This window comes from Gopherus flavomarginatus, chromosome 8 (assembly GCF_025201925.1).
Source record: "Gopherus flavomarginatus isolate rGopFla2 chromosome 8, rGopFla2.mat.asm, whole genome shotgun sequence".
NCBI classification, from domain to species: Eukaryota; Metazoa; Chordata; order Testudines; family Testudinidae; genus Gopherus; species Gopherus flavomarginatus.
The window spans coordinates 57,647,360-57,668,936 of record NC_066624.1 but is presented as its reverse complement, the minus strand read 5'-3'; the positions used below and the strand labels follow the sequence as shown (position 1 = coordinate 57,668,936).

The window sequence follows — 21,577 nt, the reverse complement described above, 5'->3', positions numbered from 1 at the left end:
AGTGTATGTGCGAACCATGGGCCATGCACAGAATGTGCATCTGTTTCGAGGGGAAGTGAAATTGCTGACTCACTCAAGATAGTCCAGATGCACATACTGTGCAGTCCATGGGCTAAATGCAGGACACATATTCATCCTTTAACCCCTACATTCAGCATATCCAAGCTCTGAAGCAGTGTCCCAAACTATTGGATTACAGCTCCCAGAATTCATTGCCCAAAGTCCAGCACACTGACACAGGAGGGTCATTGTCTATTGGCTGCTGGTGATGTGTGATCTCACTGCAGAACTCACACGTTACTCCAACGTGAAAGCCCAACTCAGTGTCACTGTGCTAATTTAAGGGTTTATCTATATGGGGAGTGATTCCTAATAGCTATTCCTGATTTAACTTAATGTGTCGACAGTCTTATTCCATTCACACCCTACCTTATTCCAGATTCACTTTTACATGCAGACAAGCTGTTTAGTGCATGGATTTTCCTATAACAGTCTTTTGTGGTGGCAGGGAGAAGGGTATGTGTTGGAACCAACATCAAATTATCCAGCTAATTGAGCCTATATCCTGTAGATCACTAGCTAAATCTATTTACTAGCTGATTGTAATCGTTGCTTTGTTTACAATCTGTGGACCAGAGCCTCAAGTCCCTACTCAGCGCAGGATCCAAAGTCCAAAGACTCTCTCCATTGACTTCAGTAGGCTCTGGCTCGAGCTCTGGCTCATTTCTTGGAAAAAACCCCACTGACGTTAGTGCTGGTAAGGACTTGGTGATGTGAGGCTCTGAGGTTGGCACAGCACACCTGCTCTCAGCACAGCACAGCAGTGTGCTCGCTGGAATCATTTTCATGAAAGTAGGGCAAAATTATCACCCAATGTGGGCTGGTCTCCACGAACAGTCAGTGTGCAGCGAGCTGGGGTGTGAATCTACCCCACACCAGCCTGCTGCACTCCGACTCTCTGCATGCAGGCTGCTGACACACGTTAACAGTTCATTAATGCACTCTGATTAGTCCCATTTCAAACCCACTCAAAGGTCACTACAGAACTGGTAATGTGCTTCAGCAAGTCACACTGAATATAGCACCTGCCTCTTTCTGCTAACCAGGATAGGCTGGTGAGCATGTACTGATGCCATCAGACCCCCTGGTTAAGTGGTCATTGATGTGAATGAGAGTCCCAAGGAGGCCCCTGCCTTCCAAACAGGGGTGATAGTTAAAAGTCACTGCATATGTTTGATTGCCATCAAAAAGCCAAGCAGAAGGCAGCTTAAGAGGTGTCCAGGTGTCTTTCAATACAGACATGATGCACTGATACATGGAGCTTATTATGCACAGTGACAGCCACTGAAAGGTCACGGTCAGCAACTCACGCTTATCACCACAGCTGGTAAAAAATTAATCAACACAAATCAGCAAATAGATTTTAGAAATTTTTCCTCCTTTTTTTTTTTGGTCAAAATTTGAAATTTCAAAATTAAGAAATAAATGCTGGCCAGCTATAGGGTTTGTTGAAAAATAAGGGGGAGAAGAATCACAAAAATGTCACCAAATTTTCTACCTCCCCATTGGTGACAAAATGTGAAAAAAGTGTCAGCTCTGGGGACTGTCCAGCACTAGCCAAGACAGTGCCATGCCGGAGAGAGGAAGGCTTGGCCAACGGTTAGGGCACCAGCCAAGGACGTTGCAGATCTGGCTTTGAGTCCCTGCTCTAGCACAGACGGCCTGGGTGACCTTGGACAGGCTAATGGGATGCAGGTCACACCTGCACGCTCTGCAGGGAAGATGCAGGGGCATCTCTTGGGGCAGAATCAGAGTCTGCTGGTGGAGCTCAAGGGCATGAAAACCAAATCTCATGATCCAGCAGGACAGCGCAGGGCTGTTGAATTCCCATCCCAGCCCTGACAAGATAGTCTTCCTACAAGTGAGCATGCCTGGGAACTCCAGGGCATACCTGTCGAGGTTCGTGAGGATGGACCAGGCTGGGCAGGCCAGTACTGCCTCCATGGCTCTCTCTCAGTCCAGGAGCATCAGACTGGAATCCCAGCACTGCCTTTGAGGGATTTGGGTTGAGCTTTACCCTGTGAAATTTCTACCTGTTTCACACTGGATTCCCATGAAGCCATCGGGACAATGACAAGCAAAGGATCCTGGGAGATCCTTGCAAGTTCCTCCATTCTTACAGGGGTCGGACTGACATTCATCAATCTCTGTGTAGAAGCAAAAGGAAACAGTCATGTACAGACCAGAACCCCATCCTCAGCACAGCATGCACTGACAACACAGAGCTAGACCGGGTGGCCCTTACTCACTGCCCTGGGTGCTCTCACACACAGGTAGCCTCACTGGCTTGGGGCTACTTGTTTAAGTGCTCACCGACATGAGTAAGAACTGCACAATTAGGTCAATCCTGAAAGGCCAGGCTGCTGTGCTGGAACCCCTGTCATGTGCTTTACTCCAGTTCTGATTTCAGGCTTGAGCAGTCTGAATAACAAGAGCCTCACATAAGGAAGGAGTGGTCCGAAACACAATCAAATGCCTTGTTATTCGGGGAGTCACTGTGAATATTGGTGTGTATTTTTGCTGGTATATGCTGTGGGTTTGACAGTGGGTTGTGTGCGCCATGCTGCACCTAGAGAACACAGCCACTTTTCTTCCTTTTCATAGCTCCCCTTCAGCTGTGTGTGTAATTCATGCCAGTAAAACATACACATGCCCCGTTCAAAAGGCATTGCCAAAGCTCCTGCCACACGGAAAGCATTTGCTCCCTTAGGCTGGTACCCATTAAAGAGAACTAGTGCTGTTCATGAGTGCATTGGGCACAGGCACAAGCCCGGCAGGTACAAGGAACTGAGTTGGGGGAAAGCTTTGGGTTCTTCATCCCCCCTCCCCGAAAACCCATGGGAAGTGTCCAATTTCAACCACATTTTTCAGATTTTCATTGAAAAATCAAAACACTTTGGACAACTGGGCAAAAAATTATTGGTTTTACTGAACAGTTTTCTCCTGACCTGCTGAATTTTTTCAGTTTTTGGTTGCCAAAAGCCATTCTTTTAAATGAAATCTCAAAAATATTACAATTATTAAAATGAAACATTTCTAAAAAATAAAAGTCCCAATCAGCTCCAATAAAGAGAATAAGAGGGTGCAGGGTGTATGTGGCTGTTTATATCCCAAACACATACAGACCTAAAGCTGACTAGGGGATATAGACACACAATTCCCATTTGTTTAAAAGGGGACTGTGAATCTAAATCCATTAGGCTGAATTGAAAAACTCAGCCACATTCTCCTCTATAGCTCTAGGAGACTGACCACACACATGCGCAGTGGCATGGATGTTCATCCCCCCGTAAGGCACAGATCCATGATGATAAGCACCTCGGAACTCTTTCTGGCCCAGCTGCTAGCAGGGCCGTATGCTGCATGAGTGCTGTAGCTCTCACATGACACTAAGGAGTGTATGACTCTAAGGAGCAGCACCAGTGGTATGGATCTTGAAGCTGCCTCACTGGCCTTTTGCTGCCCTGGCTGTGATGCTTTCCAGATGGGCTGTTGGGCGAGGCCATCCCCGGGTAACATCTCCCTCCCAGGCCATTTCTGAAGCAGCTTTGAGGGCCAATCAAGGCAGAGGTATTTTCCTGCCTTGCTCATCATTGGATGGGGTTCCCATAAGTGTATTTTTCACATTCTCTTACCCAACTCACAGTGGGGGCCTGTGTATCCTGCTTCACACAGGCACAGGAACTCAGCGATACGATCCTTGCACAAGCCCCTGTTGAAACAGGGCTGAGAAAGGCACTCGTTAATTTCTGGGGAGGGAAGCATGGGGTCGGGGGAGAGAAGAGTTTATAGTCAGTGAAATATCCAAGCCACACAGGACCATCTCCCATGGCCATGACTGTCCCATCCCACACAGAGGTGCAATCAGTGAAGCAGGCTGCACTGCTAACCATGCCTAAAGGAGCAAGCACAGCCCATGTTGATGGCCTCCCAGAAAGCCGCCTGGGCCTACAGTGGGGAGTGGGTGAGTGGAGTCTCCCTACCTGTGTACCATTATTATTTATTAAGTGTATTATGGTAGCGAGTAGGAGCCCCAGTCATGGCGCAAGACCTTGTTGTGCCAGGTGCTGTACATTATTTAGTAGGTGTATTACCATAGTACCTAGGAGCCCTAGTTTTGGCCTAGACCTAAGATCCCTGTAAGCTGCATGGCCACGCAGCAGTCTATTAAGAGCCGCACAGGTGCTCAGGGAACCCACCCAGGAACTTGCTGCGGATGGGGGAGGGGTGTTCCTCCTCCGACCCCAACCTAGCCTGGCCCCCAACCTGCCGCTGCCAGGGGAGGGACAGTCCAGCCCACACCTGCCATAGCTGAGGCACCCTCCCCTGGCCCCAATTCTGCCACGGCCCAGACCTGCTGTGGCCAGGGCACCCCTCCCCCACTCCCAATTCTGCCGCGGTCTAGGGCACCCCTCTCCGAGCCCCAACTCTGCCACGGCCTGGACCTGCTGTGGCTGGGGCGCCCCTCCCTTGGTCCGAACTCAGACCTGAGCTGGACCTTTTGCAGTGCCTTTCCCCCAGCACAAAAACAGCCCCAACCCAGACCTGTTGGGGATGGGGGAGAGGCACCTATCCTGCAGCCCCAGTCCCAGTCCTGCAGTGGCTGGGTCGCCCTTCCCCCAGCCCCAACTCTGCTGTGGCCAGAGCAGCCCGAAGCCAGCTGCGGCTGGGGCGCTCCTCCCCTGGTCCGAACCCAGCACCGGCCTGGATCTGCCATGGCCTGGGGAGAGGTGCCTATCCTATGGCCCCCAGCCCCGGATCTGCCATGGTGGGGAGACGTGCCTCTCCTCACTGCTGCAGGGTGAGAGAGCTGGAGGGAGTCCTCTCTGCCCACCATAGCCCTGGGGCACCAACCCCCTCATATTACGGTAGTCTCTAGGAGCCCCAGCCATGGCCCAGGCCCCATTGCATCAAGTACTGCACATTATTTATTAGACATATTACAGTAGCATGTAGGAGCCCCAGCCATGGTCCAGGACCCCCATGCACCAGGTGCCGTATATTATTTATTAGGTGTATTATGGTAGCACCGAGGAGCCCCAGTCATGGCTTAGGATCCCACTGCACCAATACTGCACATTATTTATTAGATGTATTACAGTAGCATGTAGGAGCCCTAGTCATGGTCCAGGACCCCATTGCACTAGGTGCCGTACATTATTTATTAGGTGTATTACAGTAGTCCCTAATCGCCCCAGCCATGGTCCAGGACACCAATGCACCAGGTGCCATATATTATTTATTAGGTGTATTATGGTAGCACCGAGGAGCCCCAGTCATGGCTTAGGATACCATTGCACCAAGTACTGCACATTATTTATTAGATGTATAACAGTAGCATGTAGGAGCCCCAGTCATGGTCCAGGACCCCATTGCACCAGGTGCCATATATTATTTATTAGGTGTATTATGGTAGCACCAAGGACCCCAGTCATGGCTTAGGATACCATTGCACCAGGTGCTCTACAAGAAGAGAACAATAAGATGGCCCCTGCTCCAAAGATCTGGAATCTAAGACAGGACCCAGCAGATGTAGACACACAATGGAGGAGCACAAAGGAACTATGAGAGGCTATGAGTCAATGCTGTGGGCAGCCGTGGCCTAGCCACCAGCAAGTGTTTTGTTGGCTTCACCGCAGATGAGTGTTTTGAGGAGGACTCTGAAGGGGACGAAGATGGAATGTGTTGCACGTTTATAAGGAGCTTGTCACACGTGCGAGGGGCTGGGGCAGCCTAGGAGGGAGACAGCCCCATGGGACTAGTTTAAAAACAGAACCGGTGGCAGTGAAGGTTGGCCTTTTGGACCCATTGATGGTGGGAGTCGACCACTCGGTAGTGAATGAGGGATGATGCACAGGCTGGTGATAGGCTGTGAAGGGCCTTGGAAATGAAGAGAAGTAGTTCATGTTCGATGCACTAGAGAAGCGGGAGCCAAGGGAGGGACGCAAAGAGAGGCATGACATGGAGAAAGGCTGGGTTAGGAGAACAATCTTTGCAGCAACAGTCTGAATGGACATGAGCAGGACAGGACTCCACTCACGAAAGGATGTTGTAGTAACTCAGGAGTGAGTCAATGAGAGCTTTAGTTATGTGGAGGAGTAGGAAGGGCTGTTCCTTAGGGGTTATGCAGAGAGAATCAGGAAGATTTAGACTTCTCCCTAGATCTTCACTGTGACACTGCACACTATACTCTTCATAGTGACATTGTTATGATATGGTTATAGTGTAATTATGATGCATTTTATGCAAGATGGGTTATGTGAGATGTCATTGGAAATGTTATGATTTGCTGAATATGATTATCCTATTTGTATGCATGTATCATTTTTGTATCTGAAGTTATAAATACTCACTATGTATGTGTACTTCAAATGTAGTTACACCTGGGTAACAGCCCCTAGACAAGATGCTTTCAGTCTAAATAGCTGGTTGTAAAGGACCAATTCACAGTAATGGGCCATTAGAAAAAACAACAGCCTTAGGAGAAGCTTATCTCCCACCTAGTGAGCCTTTCTGAGAACACTACAGACAGCCTGTGAGTGATGGCTGCTATGACTGTGCAAGGACATGTGACCAGGCCACATGATGCTGGACTCCATCTTGGGGAGTCAGTACTTGTCCACAGCTTTGGAACAAAGGGCTTCCGCCCTATACAAAAGTCATATAAGGCAGGGAGTGACATCATCTAGGGTTCTTTACTCTCCAGACAAGAAGACTCCTGAAAACACTTGAAGAACAAAGACTGAAACCTGGGAATTCCAAGCTGCAAAGCAAGTGTAGTTTGTACCTTAAGAATCTGCAGCCTGTTTGTATAATTTATCAGGGTGAGAATCTGCTAATTCATATCCACTCTATTTAGTATATTAAGCTTAGTTTTCATTTGTTGTTTATTTGCTAGGTAATCTGTTTGCTATCACTTATAATGACTTAAAATCTATTTTTTGTAGTTAATAAACTTGTTTTTGTTTTAATCTAAACCAATGAGCTTTGACTGAAGTGCTCAGGGAAAATCTCTGCTTGGTTACTGTGATGGTATCTCCCATAAGGCTTTATGGAAATATGCTTAGAATGTGTTTTATGCTACATATGCCATGTAACATATCTCAAAGGTTATGATCTACTGAATGTATTAATCCTATTTGTATGCATGTATCATTTTTGTATTCGAAGTTATGAATGTCATGAATGTTGGCTGTGTACTGGCTTGATTTCTAAATAACCTTAGTAGGGCATTTGGTCAGTTCCTGGAGAAAGGAATGTTGAAATTAAGTACCTAATCAAGAAACACTTAAAGAACAATGGATCTTGGAATGCTCCAATCTACATAAGAAGTCTACTTGAGGACGTTCAAGGTAGCACGTGAACAATGGACGCTACCTGTAAAAACTGTGAGTCATGCATGGACATGTGACTTGCCCAGGTGATTCCTAAACTCGATCTTGGAGCTGGACTTTGCATAGGAGTGAGGAGGGGGTCTCCACCCACAAGAGAAAGTCTATTTAAACCCCTGAGAGACCCCTCCATTTTGTTTTCAGCTGGCTAAAGAGAGAGCCTCTCCACCGCCCCAGGATACCTGAAAGAAATTGGAACAAAGGACAGTGACTGCAAGGAGTGTGAGTGATTGCTGGATCCAAGCTAAAAGGAGATTAGTCTGTAAAAGGGAGCATTCTGGAACTGGTGAGGATTCAGTCTGATTAGACATAGATTTGCACATTTTATTTTATTCTGCTTGGTGACTTACTTTGTTCTGTCTGTTACTACTTGGAACCACTTAAATCCTACTTTCTGTATTTAATAAAATCACTTTTTATTTATTAATTAACTCAGAGTAAGCATTAATACCTGGGGGAGCAAACAACTGTGCATCTCTCTCTATCAGTGTTATAGAGGGCAAACAATTTATGAGTTTACCCTGCGTAAGCTTTATACAGGGTAAAATGGATTTATTTGGGTTTAGACCCCATTGGGAGTTGGGCATCTGAGTGTTAAAGACAAGAACACTTCTGTTAGCTGCTTTCAGGTAAACCTGCAGCACTGGGGCAAGTAATTCAGATCCTGGGTCTTTGTTGGAGCAGACAGGAGTGTGGGGCTCAGCAAGACAGGGTGCTGGGATCCTGAGCTGGCAGGGAAGGCAGGGCTAGAAGTAGTCTGGGCACTTCAGGTGGCAGCTCCCAAGAGGGTTTCTGTGATTCAACCCATCACAGTTACCACAAGTGTGCATTGTCCTCTTCACATTGAGGGAGAAGCAGACTGGGCATTAAACCCATATACTGGCCAGATTTGACCAGGGCAGGATAGTACTGCTCTGGGGTCCTAGGCTGGGAGGCTGGTGGTCAGGGAGCCTGCATGTAACTGCAGCTGGATGTGTCTCTACCTGTGTGAATGCTGGTGAAAGTGCAGGCTGGAGGGCTTTGCAGCTTGTCAAGCAGCTAAGTGTGAGAGGAAGCCCAGGCTGGTGGGTCAGAGGGCTCAGTGGTTCTCCAGTTCCAGGTGGCACCCCGGGGAGAACCCGTCACACTCATGTCCAAGCTGAGTTGAAGAGGATGCCCAGGTTACAGGCCTGAAGGACAGGCAGGATGATAGTGTTATCCACAGTGACTGAGAAAGGAGGTGATGGAGAGGACTTGGGAGGGGAAAAAATTAAGAACTCTGTTTTAGCCATGTTGAGTTTGAGCTGATGGCTGGACACCCATGATGAGATGTCAGAGACACAGGCTGAGATTTTATTTTGGACAGACGGAGACAGGCCTAGAGTAGAGGGCTAGATGGAATTGGAGAGGAGGAACTCCAGACAACCATTGTAGTCAGCACATTCCATGAGCTTAGAGGTGGAAGAGATAAGGGAGATGGGAAGGTAACTTTGGGAGAGGCTAAAGCATGTTTGTTTTGTAAGTGGAAGAGCCAGGTGGGGAGAGGTTCCAGAACACAGTGAGAGCAGGGATAAGCGTGGGCACAGGGAGATCAGGAGATGGGATGGAGTCACTGGGCAAGGGAAGGGAAGAAGGAGGAGAGAATTGTGGGATGAGCAGAGGGAAGGCAATGCCGTATTTGGTCTATTGTCTCTTGGATGAAGTACAGAAATTGGGAGCACAACTCACAAATGGAGCAGGACACTTGGCTGAGGACCTTATCAGGATCATTAAGGAATTGTAGTAACAGTAATTATGGATGTGGATGGCAGCTCGGATAGGGCCAAGTCAGAGCCAAAGCTCAGAGACCGAGCAGAGGGTAAAGCGCAGTGCTGCCTAGCACACATGCCAGATGCAGAGACGCCAGCTAGCCAGCCCAGGAGTAGGCCAGGGAGGTGGTTCCCAGGGGAGTGTGGCTAGTGACAATGAACTAGCCATTGGTCTGGAGTGACATTCCATCCCCTAGTGCTGCGCTCCTGCCAGGAGGCCCGTCCTCTCCCTCCTCTGGAATCTCTGATTGACGCCATGTCAGCACTATCCTCTGTCTCCCATGCTGCAGGCGCTTGCTCTCTGCTGATCCCAATCTGCCCCCACAATGTTGCTCCTCTCTAGCTCCCTGGTACCACACAGAATAGTGGCTTGATCTTGCCTTTCCCAGTGGCTGCATGTCCTTTGCAGGTGCAGCACATCCCAGAAGTGTGGCTACCAGGCAGAGATGTGAATTGAGCAGAGGGCTTGAGGACAGCATGAAGTCCGCATCCAGACCCTATGTCCCCCCAGGAGTTTTGCGCCTCCAAGGGGGTATGGAGCCCTGGGTATCTTAGCACAGGCTGAAAAGAGTCTGGTCTAGTCATGGAGGGGTGTTCCCAAGCATCCCCAGGGGCACCACACAGGCTGTGCCACAAGAGAAATGGCCACATCTCATGGCTGCTAAGGGGGCTCCAGGCCCAGCTAGGCCCCAGGAAGCAGCCATTCTGGCAGGATAGCTCAGGCTGTGTAGGCCCCTTTCCTCATTGCACCATCTTACCGTCACACTCTGGGGGGTCGCTCCAGACGCCCTGTGCGCTGCAGATGCGGGGGTTGTTCTGAGGGCGCAAGATGTAGCCTCGCTCACACTGGTATTCAGCCAGAGAGCCCATGCGGGTGGAGTTAAACAGCACCCGGGCATGCTTCACCTCGTTGGGAATGCCGCAGTCCACCTCTGGCGAAAGAAGAAAGGCATGAATGACAAGGCATGTGAACAGCAGGTGTCCCTGAGCCAGCGCTGTAACCTGGGCATCCAAGAAGCAGTCGCTCCCTGTCTCTTCGAGAGGCGGCAAGCTGGGCCAAGTCCAGAGAGCATGATGGCTCTGCCATCCAGGGCTGCGCTTGTGAGCTCCAGAGAGCTCTCCAGCTCTTGCCCACAGAACCTTGGCTCTGTCTGGAGAGGCGAACCCTGCCATGCCCGAGAACTGGCCTCAGAGAGCAGCTTGAGCCTGGAGACAACCCTGCAGACCCCAAGGCTGGGGCTGCAACCCAGGGCATTTTTACAGCATCCCCTTAAAGGAGTCGACTGTGACGTTGCACCCCATAATGCTTTATAGAAATACGCTTATGAGTGTAAATATACATAACTGGAATATGTTTTATGCTAGTTATCCCATGTAACATATCCCTGCAAAGTTTATGATCTACTGAATACATTCATCCTATTTGTATGCATGTATCATTTTTGTATTCAAAGTTATGAATATTGGCTATGTACTTGTTTGATTTTAAGCAGCCTCAGTGAAGCATTTGGTCAGCTTCTTGAGAAAAGACTGTTCTCAGGAAGTGCCCAATCAAGAAACACTTAAAGTGTCAATGGGTTTTGATAGATGTCAATCTACAACTGAGCTTTGCTGGGAATGTTTGGGCTAACAAGTGAAACATGGCATCGGCCTGTAAGAACTGAATCATGCATAGACATGTGACTTGCCCATGTGACTCCAAAACTCCATTTTGTAGCTGGATTCTACAGAGGGGGAGAGAGTGGCTTCCACCCACAAGAGAGAGACAATATATGCCCCTGGGAAAACCCCTGCATTTTGTCTTCAGCTGGCTCAAGAGAGCCTCTCCACCCCAAAGAGATACCCGAAAGAAATTGGAACAAAGGACAGTAACTACAGGAGTGTGAACGATTGCTGGACCCAGACTAGAAGGAGGCTCGTCTGTAAAGAAGCTGATTGCAACATCTTTGAGGGTGAGACTTGCCTGCATTTAGCTTCCTACTGTATTAGGCTTAGACTTGTGTGTTTTGTTTTATTTTGTTTGGTAATTTACTTTGTTCTGTCTGTTATTACTTGAAACCACTTAAATCCTACTTTTTATATTTAATAAAATCACTTTTTACTTATTAATTAACCCAGACTAAGTAGTAATACCTGGGGAGGGAGGGGTGTAAACAGCTGTCTATATCTCTCTGTCAGTGTTATAGAGGGCAACAGTTTATGAGTTTACCCTGTATAAGCTTTATACAGGGTAAAACACATTTATTTGGGGTTTGGACCCCATTGGGAGCTGGGTATCTGAGTGTTGGAGACAGGATCACTTCTTAAGCTGTTTTCTGTTAAGACTGCAGCTTGTGGGGGACGTGGTTCAGACTTGGATCTGTGTTTGCAGCAGGCTAGCATGTCTGGCTCAAACAAGGCAAGGTATGAAGTCCCAAGCTTGCAAGGAAAATGGGCTCAGAGGTAGTCCTGACAAATTAGGTGGCAGTTCCCAAGGGTGTTTCTGTGATCCAACCTGTCACATCGACATTGGCACCATGCCCATGCCCTGAAATATGCCAAGGCAAGCAGGGGTGGTGGGGAGGAGGCATGGAAAAGCCCAGCAGCAGGCATTAGGAACTCACGTGCCTTCACGTGCCTAATCACCTACCTCAGTTGGTAGGGTTGTGGGGATCCAGAAACAGCACCAGTGGCCTCGGTTCTCACCCTCTCCCAGCGCCTCCAATGGGTGCCCAAGACATTACTTGCAGGGAGGAAACTATTCAGTACATGATGCCATTGCACCAGGCCATCAATAATCTGGGGGAGCGGGAGCCGTGCCACAGTGAAGGACCTATATATTGGGGATACACAGAACAGCCTTTCTAGGGCTCCTTTCTAGGGCTGAAGTTACAGTGTCAACAGGGCTGAGACCAACATGAGATCTTCCTCAGATGCATCTTCACAGAGCCTTTCGCTTCCATGATCCCTTTGTTTTAGGAACTTTTCTTCTTTAAGAAGATGGCACCTTTAGTCTGAAGTCTGGGCCAAATTGCTGCTTTTTATGCAGGTGTCGGTTCAGAGGAACTCCACTGCCAAGTTAAAGGACTGCCCGAGATTGCCTGAGGATTTGCGCAGAACTGCAAAGAGAAGCCATATCTTCCAACTCCCATTCTTTCTCCAGCAAAGCACCCCCTGCCTCGCCCCCTTCATTCAGCCAGGATGATGGAACTATGCTGGGCGGTCTAACACCAGAGGGCTGATGTTCAGGACTCTCCCCTTGTCGAGGGGCAGGCTTGGGAAGTGCTCTAAGCTGGCCCTGCTCAAGAGCAGGGTTAGTTCTCTGGGCTGCTCCTGGTGCTGAGGCTTCTTGGCTATTACCTGACTGGCAGAGCTTTCCCACGTATCCCACAGGGCACGTACAGGTGTAGTTGCCGCCGTGGTCCTCACAGGTGGCTCTGTTTTCACACGGACTCAGGAAGCAAGGAGAAGGGGCTGGAAAAGAATATCACAAATGGCCATGGACATGCTGCCTGGAGCCCTTCCTCCCTCTCTGTGCCACATCTACAGTGCTGCCTGGATACGCTGCCAAACCATGGGGATGTAGGGATGAGCTCCCAGGAGCATTAAATCAATTGCCCTCCAACCCCATTAACAAACCAGCACCAGCCTGCTCAGCTCTCAAAGGATTTTCTAGGGCACCCGACCAGGCCCATGGAGGAGTTGGGTTACGACTGGACGGGTGCTGGATTCACTGGGCAGTGATTACACAAGCCAGCCATTGAACTCAGTCTTTGTGGATACTACAGACTGAGCACAGATCTCTGCTTGCTGTGCTCCAGCAATCAGGGATTGAACGCATGTCCTCTGCTAAATGGCCAGAGACACCATTGACTAGGCAATGGTACCCAGTACCCCAAACTGCCTGACTGTGGCTTTCCCAGCCGAGGATGCTCCCCTGGTTAATGTGTAGAGCCTGCGAACGACTCCAAGCCCACTGATTGCCGGCCTAGTAGCCAAGCACTGAACGGCAGACCTTGGGTCTCTGGCCAGGGGCTCTGAGCTGAGCATTGGCACCAGAATCCTAGTTTTAACTCCTTGCCAGTCTGCCACGCTCGTACCTATCTCACAGTGCCGGCCCGTGTAGCCTGGGGAACAGTCACACTTGTACTTGCCAATGTAGTGGAAACATGTGCCCCCGTTCTGACATGGCCCAGAGGCACAGGAGTCTGGTTTACCTGTGGGCACAAAGAGAGCCATGTTAAGCAGCAGCCAATGCCTTCCCAGCTCTCCCCTCATCAGTGCTTAGCATTGTGGGTACCTATCTCGCAGTGCTTCCCGGTGAATCGGTAGGGGCAGGCACAGTGGTATTCTCCGTCTGCCTCCTTACATGTCCCACCGTTCCGACACGGCCCGGAGCTGCACAGCCTTGGCCTGACTGAGGAAAGAGAACACAGGCAGAGGAGCCACGTGTGGAAAGCATCACCTCTTGTGCTTTCGTCAACAGGAGTGGGGATGGCTTCAATTCATCCCCTCTCATGGGCTGGCTGCTTCTCCCACACCCCAGCCACCCTGTCCTGACTGGGCCACCGAGGGCTCCATTCTCCAGCTGCTCAGAAACAGCCACAATCTCCTCCCTGGGAGCTCAAAGTTAGGTTTAAAGAAATCCAGTCAGGCATCTGATTGGCCCGATTGTCAATGACGCAGAGCAGGCACAGCCCCACCAAAGCCAATGGCACTGCAGGTAGGAGCTCAGCACCGTGGAAACACAGGCCACTTAAACATAGGAGCCTAAATATGGATTTAAGAGCCTGACTTTAGGCCGCGCCTAAGTTTGAAAGTGTTGGCAAATCAGCACATCCACTCTTGGCCTAAGCTGTTCTACAATGTCGCTGTATGCCTTGACACAGCTAGTGCTCTAGGCCAGAAGCAGCTGCAGAGACTCCCATGTATCTGCCCTGCACAGCAATGCTACCACCAGGGCCACCCAGACTGGCGGGGCAGTGGGGCAATTTGCCCCAGGCCCTGCAGAGGCCCTGCGAGCCCTGGCCGAGAATCCCTTCCCTGGCTACTCACCCAGTGGTGGACTGGGACTTTGGCGGCACTTCGGTGGTGGGTCCGTCAGTGCTGCCGAAGACGCGGAGCAAGTGAAGGACCTCCCGCCACCGCAGACTTGGAGTGAGTGAAGGACCCGCTGCCACTGCAGACTTGGAGCGCCGCCCGGTGAGTACAAGCGCCCCCACTTTGCCGCAGGCCCCTTGAATCCTCTGGGCGGCCCTGGCTACCACCTGTCTATTGCATGAACTAGGCAAGTTACCCGCTGCTCCCCAGTGAGGCAAAGGCTGCTTGGCTGGATTGCATAGCACATGAGCCATGTACAGCTTCAGACACCAGAGCTGATTAACTCCATTCTGAAATGAGCTACAGAATCTGCTCAGCACTGGGGGAGCCAGACAGTCCCAAGAGATGTCCTGAAGGGAAGAGACCTGAACAGGCCAAAGTGCCATTCTGATTTCACTGCCCCAATTAGCATCTCTGTTCCTCAGGGTTTCCTAGAGCCCAAGGCTGTTAGTTCTGCCCCGATCTCTCACCTTCCCCTGCCCCCATAGCCAGGAGTGGAATTTCCCCACTGTGAAGAGCAGGTAGATATTGCACTGGCTCTTACAGCTGAAGGATCTCTAGGCTGCTCATCTGCCTTATGGGGCTTGGATTTTGCTCCAATCTCTTGGCTGTAGCCGGAACTCTTTCTAGGTGACCATTCCCTGGCTTGACCGAGCTACACAACACAGTGACAGGAAGGGGAGCTGGAAGGCTGGATGCAGCTGTTCCCTGCACCTGTGCTGCTACTCTGCATGGGGCTGGAGTCTCCTGAACACAGACTAACCAGAGTGCATGGCAGGTGGGACATGCCAAGGGCCCTCCCTGCCCCGTCTCTCCAGCCCATGCCTCAGGAGTACCTTTCTCACAGTGCTTGCCGTTGAAGCCCCGGGGACATTCGCAGGTGTATGAGTCATCGTGGGCTTCGCAAGACCCCCCGTTCAGACAGGGCTCTGAGTCGCAGGGAGATGGCACAGCTGAAAAACCACAGATGAGACCACACAGTTAAGATGGTCAATACAAGTCCTACCAGGCAGAGCAGGTCTGAGTGGCAAAACCCCATGGGTGCATCTAGTCTGCTCCTTCCTTGTGGCAGGGCTGGCTGGCTCCTTGGCATTCCTCCCTGGCTGTATCATTGCAGGGCTTGTGGTGGCCTGCACCCTGCTGTGGGCCACTAGCATTTGCGCTCTAGCCATTCACAGGGCTGCTAGGATTAGGGCGAGCTTCCAGCATTCCTGCAGTGGCGTGACTGGGTGCCACACGGCAAATCACCCAAAGCCCATGAGACTCTCCCTATTGAGCTGTGGGTTAGGCCCTCTCTGCAGGGCTCAGCACCTTGCTCTGCCCAGCTGTGCAATGGGGACAAAGATCTGACCCAGCATGTCCAGATAGGAACTAGGCGTTGTCATCACCACCACTTTGGTGATACCACCTGGGGGACATGAGGGAGGAAGAGGGTCTCTGACACCCCTGAATGAGTGGGGCAGGGGAGATCTACTCCCTAAAGGAACTGCTAGGAGTCTGGCTCCCTCGTATCCCGTGCCGTCCTACTGGCATGGCTCATCCCTTGAGGTGCTCCCTGCTCATGCCTTGTGCTGTAGCAGCTCATCAAGCCATGTCACAAATGCCTGACCTCCTCCATTGACAGCCCCCCACCCCTCCACTCCTCCGCTGCTCCTCTGTCATTGTAGGCACTGCTGACAACCCCCCCACCCAGCACTGCAGCTCAGATCCCCTCAGCCACACTACGAGTGCCTGCCCCACACTCTTTCCATCGACCCCAGCCCCTCCCTGTGCCCAGACCCAGCCAGACTCACAGTGGTTGGTGCCATAGTCCGTATGACACACGCACAGGTAGCTTCCACCGTACTCCATGCAGTAGCCCCCGTCCGGACACTGTGTATTCATATTGCACGGTGTAGTGGTCACTTCTGTGAGAACAATGACAATAGCCAGTGTCCTGTGAGTGATCCTCCAGTGTGCCAGCCAGAAGCCAATGTCTGGTCAGTAACCCAGAGTGTGCCAGCCAGAAGCCAGCATCCAGTGAGTGACTCCCCCGTGGTGTGCTAGCCAGAGGTCAGCGTCCAGTGAGTGACTCCCCCGTGGTGTGCTAGCCAGAGGTCAGTGTCCGGTGAGTGACCCCTACTCCTTGTGCCAGCCATAAGCCGGTGTCCAGCCATCTGCTCAGACAGCTCAGGGCCTGGGAAGGGCATTCTACAGAGATTTTTTACTCTTTTTTTGCTAAGGAGGAGCTGGAGGGGGAAGTGACCCTGTCTGAATCCCTTCATCCCTCCTGCCAAGGAGGGGCTATTACAGCTTTATTTGGGTCGGTGTGGAGAGCTCAGGAGTGAATGTGTATGAAACCCCAAACCTCCCTCTCCTCCAGGAGACAGCAGCCAAGTTAGGGAGAGTCCACAGGCTGCAGGGTGTGGAGCTAAGGACTGAACAAATGGAAATAGTCCATTCTCCTTTTCTCCAGAGCAGGTGACTCTCTGATGCTGAGTAGGGGGTTCCGGTGGAGAAGAGTAGCAAGGGGAGGACCTGGGCATGTAGCCTCCCTTTGGCTCTAGAGCAGAGCAGAGGCTGATTGGTGGAACAGCAGATGTTGTGATAGAGGATAGTCTCTGAAGGCTAGCACTCCATCAATAGCTGTGGGACCAGCAGGACTCCTAGCTTCTCTCTCTATTTTCAATAACAAAAGAAAGGGAAAAGGAAGGAAATGTGGGAGTCTGATAAACTGGGAGATCTTTGCTCTTACCAAATTCACAGAGAAGTCCAAAATATCCAGGCGGACACTGGCAAATGGTGAAGTTTCCATCCAGACACTTTCCCCCGTTCCGACACTCGCAGTCCTCAGAGAGCTCTGTGACAGACAGAGATGGCAAATGGAGGCTCTTTTGGGACAGTTGAGTCCATGCTCTAGCTAGCTAGTTAGGTGTTTATCAGGTTGTCCATGACTATGGCAACCAAGTGACTCTGACAAGGAGTAAACACGAGGCTTGCACAGATTCCCTTGTGTGAGGAGCCTAGATTCCATTCAGCTACAAGAGCCTCCCAGCAGAACCTCCCCTTTCTTCATCTAGGATATCAGAACTTTAACTTAATTAACCTCTAGGAGATGGCAAATCCCCAGCCAGCTGCACCTCCCTGTTGGAGAGGAGAGCCACTGCTTATCTGAGGACATAGAATCATAGAATATCAGGGTTGGAAGGTATCTCAGGAGGTCATCTAGTCTAACCCCCTGCTCAAAGCAGGACCAATCCCCAATTAAATCATATCAGCCAGAGCTTTGTCAAGCCTGACCTTAAAAACATCTAAGGAAGGAGATTCCACCACCTTCGTAGGTAACCCATTCCAGTGCTTCACCACCCTCCTACTGAAAGTTTTTCCTAATATCCAACCTAAATCTTCCCCACTGCAACCAAGGCCGGCTCCAGGCACCAGTGCAGGAAACAGGTGCTTGGGGTAGTCAATGGGAAGGGGCGGCACGTCCGGGTCTTTGGCAGCAATTTGGCCATGGGTCCCCCTGTCCCTCTTAGAGGGAAGGACCGGCTGCCGAATTGCCGCCGAAGAACGAAGTGGTGTGATAGAGCTGCTGCTGAAGTGCTGCCAATTTCGGCTCTTTTTTTTCTTCACTGCTTGGGGTGGCAAAAAAGATGGAGCCAGTCCTGACTGCAACTTGAGACCATTACTCCTTGTTCTGTCATCTCATAACACTGAGAACAGTCTAGATACATCCTCTTTGGAACCCCCTTTCTGGTAGTTGAAAGCAGCTATCAAATCCCCCCTCATTCTTCTCTTCTGCAGATTAAATAATCCCAGTTCCCTCAGCCTCTCCTCATAAACCATGTGCTCTAGCCCCCTAATCATTTTTGTTGCCCTCTGCTGGACTCTTTCCAATTTTTCCACATCCTTCTTGTAGTGTGGGGCCCAAAACTGGACACACTACTCCAGATGAGGCCTCATCAATGCCGAATAGGGGGGAATGATCATGTCCCTTGATCTGCTGGCAATGTTCCTACTTATACAGCCCAAAATGCCATTAGCCTTCTTGGCAACAAGGGCACACTGTCGACTCATATCCAGCTTCTCGTCCACTGTAACCCCTAGGTCCTTTTCTGCAGACCTGCTGCCTAGCCACTCGGTCCCTAGTCTGTAGCAATGCATGGGATTCTTCCATCCTAAGTAAAGGACCCTGCACTTGTCCTAGTTGAACCTCATCAGATTTCTTTTGGCTCAACCCTCTAATATGTCTAGGTCCCTCTGTATCCTATCCCTACCCTCCAGCGTGTCTACCACTCCTCCCAGTTTAGTGTCATCTACAAACTTGCTAAGGGTGCAGTCCATGCCATCCTCCTGATCGTTAATGAAGACATTGAACAAAACCGGCCCCAGGACCAACCCTCGGGGCATGCTTGATACCGGCTGCCAACTAGACATGGAGCCATTGATCACTACCCATTGAGCCCAATGATCTAGCCAGCTTTCTATCAACCTTACAGTCCATTCATCTTTAATTGATGAAGCCCATATTTCTTTAATTTGCTGGCAAGAATACTGTGGGAGACCATATCAAAAGCTCTGCTAAAGTCAAGGAATAACACGCTCACTGCTTTCACCTCATCCACTGAGCCAGTTATCTCATCATAGAAGGCAATTAGGTTAGTCAGGCATGACTTGCCCTTGGTGAATCTATGCTGACTGTTCCTGATCACTTTCCTCTCCTCTAAGTGCTTCAGAATTGATTCCTTGAGGACCTGCTCCATGATTTTTCCAGGGACTGAGGTGAGGCTGACTGGCATGTAGTTCCCCAGATCCTCCTTCCCTTTTTTAAATATGGGCACTACATTAGTCTTTTTCCAGTCATCTGGGACCTTCCCCAATTGCCATGAGTTTTCAAAGATAATGGCTAATGGCTCTGCAATCACATCCGTCAACTCCTTTAGCACCCTCGGATGCAGCGCATCCGGCCCCATGGACTTGTGCTCGTCCAGCTTTTCTAAGTAGTCCTGAACCACTTCTTTCTCCACAGAGGGCTGGTCACCTCCTCCCCATGATGTGCTGCCCAGTGCAACAGTCTGGGAACTGACCTTGTTCATGAAGACAGAGGCAAAAAAAGCATTGAGTACATTAGCTTTTTCCACATCATCTGTCACTAGGTTGCCTCCCCCATTCAGTAAGGGGCCTGCACTTTCCCTGACCACCTTCTTGTTGCTAACATACACCTCTACCCCGATATAACGCTGTCCTTGGGAGCCAAAAAATCTTACCACGTTATAGGTGAAACGGCGTTATATCAAGCTTGCTTTGATCCACCGGAGTACTCAGCTCTGCACCCCCGGAGCATTGCTTTACCGCATTATATCTGAATTCGTGTTATATCAGGTCGCGTTATATCGTGGTAGAGATGTACCTATAGAAACCCTTCTTGTTATTCTTAACATCCCTTGCTAGCTACAACTTCAAGTGTGATTTGGCCTTCTTTATTTCACTCCTGATTTCATACCTGAGCAATATTTTATACTCCTCTCTGGTCATTTGTCCAATCTTCCACTTCTTGTAAACTTCTTTTTTGTTTTTAAGATCAGCAAGAATTTCACTGTTAAGCCAGGCTGGTTGCCTGCCATATTTACTATTCTTTCTGCACATTGGGATGGTTTGTTCTTGCAACCTCAATAAGGATTTTTTAAAATACAGCTAGCTCTCCTGGACTCCTTTCCCACTCATGTTATTCTCCCAGGGGATCCTGCCCATCAGTTCCCTGAGGGAATCAAAGTCTGCTTTTCTGAAGTCCAGGGTCTGTATTCTGCTGCTCTCCTTTCTTCCTTGTGTCAGGATCCTGAACTCAACCATCTCATGGTCACTGCCTCCCAGGTTCCCATTCACTTTTGCTTCCCCTACTAATTCTTCTCTGTTTGTGAGCAGCAGGTCAAGAAGAGCTCTGCCCCTAGTTGGTTCCTCCAGCACTTGCCCCAGGAAATTGTCCCCTACACTTTCCACACTTGTCTGTGCACATCCTGAACTCTGATCAACCCTTGATCTAATTGACCTGCTCTCAAATGTAAAAGTAAAACTGTCCAAGACAAACTCTATCCAGAGATCAACCTCTGGCTCAAGAAACCTCTGCTACTTACTGTCTCTGCAGTCAGTGCCTGTATATCCCTCTGGGCATTCACAGACATAGCCTTGTTCAGTTTCCAAACAGTTCCCCCCATGCTGGCATGGACTAGAGAGACAAGCACTTGGCATTCTGGGCCCACCTGCAAAGAGTGAACATCAGTGAAAGACTGGCTAGGAAAAGTCAGTCATTTAAGCTAAGGAAGGGCCAAAACAGCCCCCAGTATCCCTCTAGGATATTAATGGGAGTAACTCCAGAGATGAATCTGGTCAGATGGCCAGCAGCCAGCTCCAACAGCCAGGCAGATCCTGCTGGAAAACACTGGTTGCATGCCACAGATCGGATCAGCCCCCAGTTGACTTCAACATTTTGTACTGGTGCCCCCTTTGACATAGCAAGCCTCTGAGTGTGATCCCCCCTTATAAATTAAAAACACCTTTTAATATATGGAACACCATTATAAATGCTGATTAAAAGCGGAGTTTGGGATGAAGGCTCACAGCTCATGACCCCTATGAAACAACCTCGTGACCCCCTGAGGGGTTTGAGAACCCCGGCCATAGTCCTTTCCCGATCACTTCCCACAAGTGTCTTGGCAGGAGCCTTGGTGAAATGGTTCATTTCAGATGAGTCCCTCTGGCCCTGCACCTTCAGCTCCTGCCACGGTCCAGGGGAAGTTCTACAGAATCTGCTGCCCGCTCCCCTGAGTGGTGGTTGGGGTAGGACTTGGGGAGGATCCCTTCTGTGCTGCCCTGAGGTCAGCTGGGGGCTGATCCAATCCATAGCATACAGCCTACTGCCAAGAGCACCTCAAGGGCTGAGGACTGCCCGGGCAGTCTCCTTCTCCCTGGCCAGGCCTGATTCTGAGTGCTGGGAGGTGGTGTGACATAGAGCTATGTCCTGTCTGGGGACTTCCCGCCCAGGGTAAATCCCAAGGGGGCTTCCAGCGGAAGCAGCACAAAGCTGCTCAGAGTAGAGCCCCATGTCCTCGGCTGAGGGCGAAGGAGCAAGGCTGAGCTCACCGTACTGGCAGTTGTTGCCGTAGTAGCCTGGTGAACACGTGCAGATGTAGCGTCCTGGGCGGATGTAGTTACAGGTCTGCCGGTTCCTGCAGTTCCTCTCCTCACACAGCGAGGGGTCTGGAGTGGGAGAGATGGAGCCTTGGC

At 50.3% G+C, this 21,577-nt stretch overlaps 1 protein-coding gene across 5 annotated transcripts in view; it reads right to left on the bottom strand.

Moving 5' to 3' along the window:
• The window catches only part of SNED1 (sushi, nidogen and EGF like domains 1), a 123,867-nt gene that overhangs the window by 30,484 nt on the left and 71,806 nt on the right, over nt 1–21,577 (bottom strand). For all 5 annotated transcript variants that reach the window (XM_050965335.1, XM_050965334.1, XM_050965333.1 and 2 more), the window contains 11 exons: nt 21,434–21,550; nt 20,428–20,553; nt 17,052–17,156; nt 16,111–16,224; nt 15,154–15,270; nt 13,518–13,634; nt 13,318–13,434; nt 12,578–12,691; nt 9,997–10,170; nt 3,696–3,809; nt 2,094–2,207 (listed from right to left, as the gene is read on the bottom strand). In XM_050965335.1, coding sequence (XP_050821292.1) covers nt 2,094–2,207; nt 3,696–3,809; nt 9,997–10,170; nt 12,578–12,691; nt 13,318–13,434; nt 13,518–13,634; nt 15,154–15,270; nt 16,111–16,224; nt 17,052–17,156; nt 20,428–20,553; nt 21,434–21,550 — 1,329 coding nt within the window. The remainder of the gene's footprint in view (nt 1–2,093; nt 2,208–3,695; nt 3,810–9,996; nt 10,171–12,577; nt 12,692–13,317; nt 13,435–13,517; nt 13,635–15,153; nt 15,271–16,110; nt 16,225–17,051; nt 17,157–20,427; nt 20,554–21,433; nt 21,551–21,577) is intronic.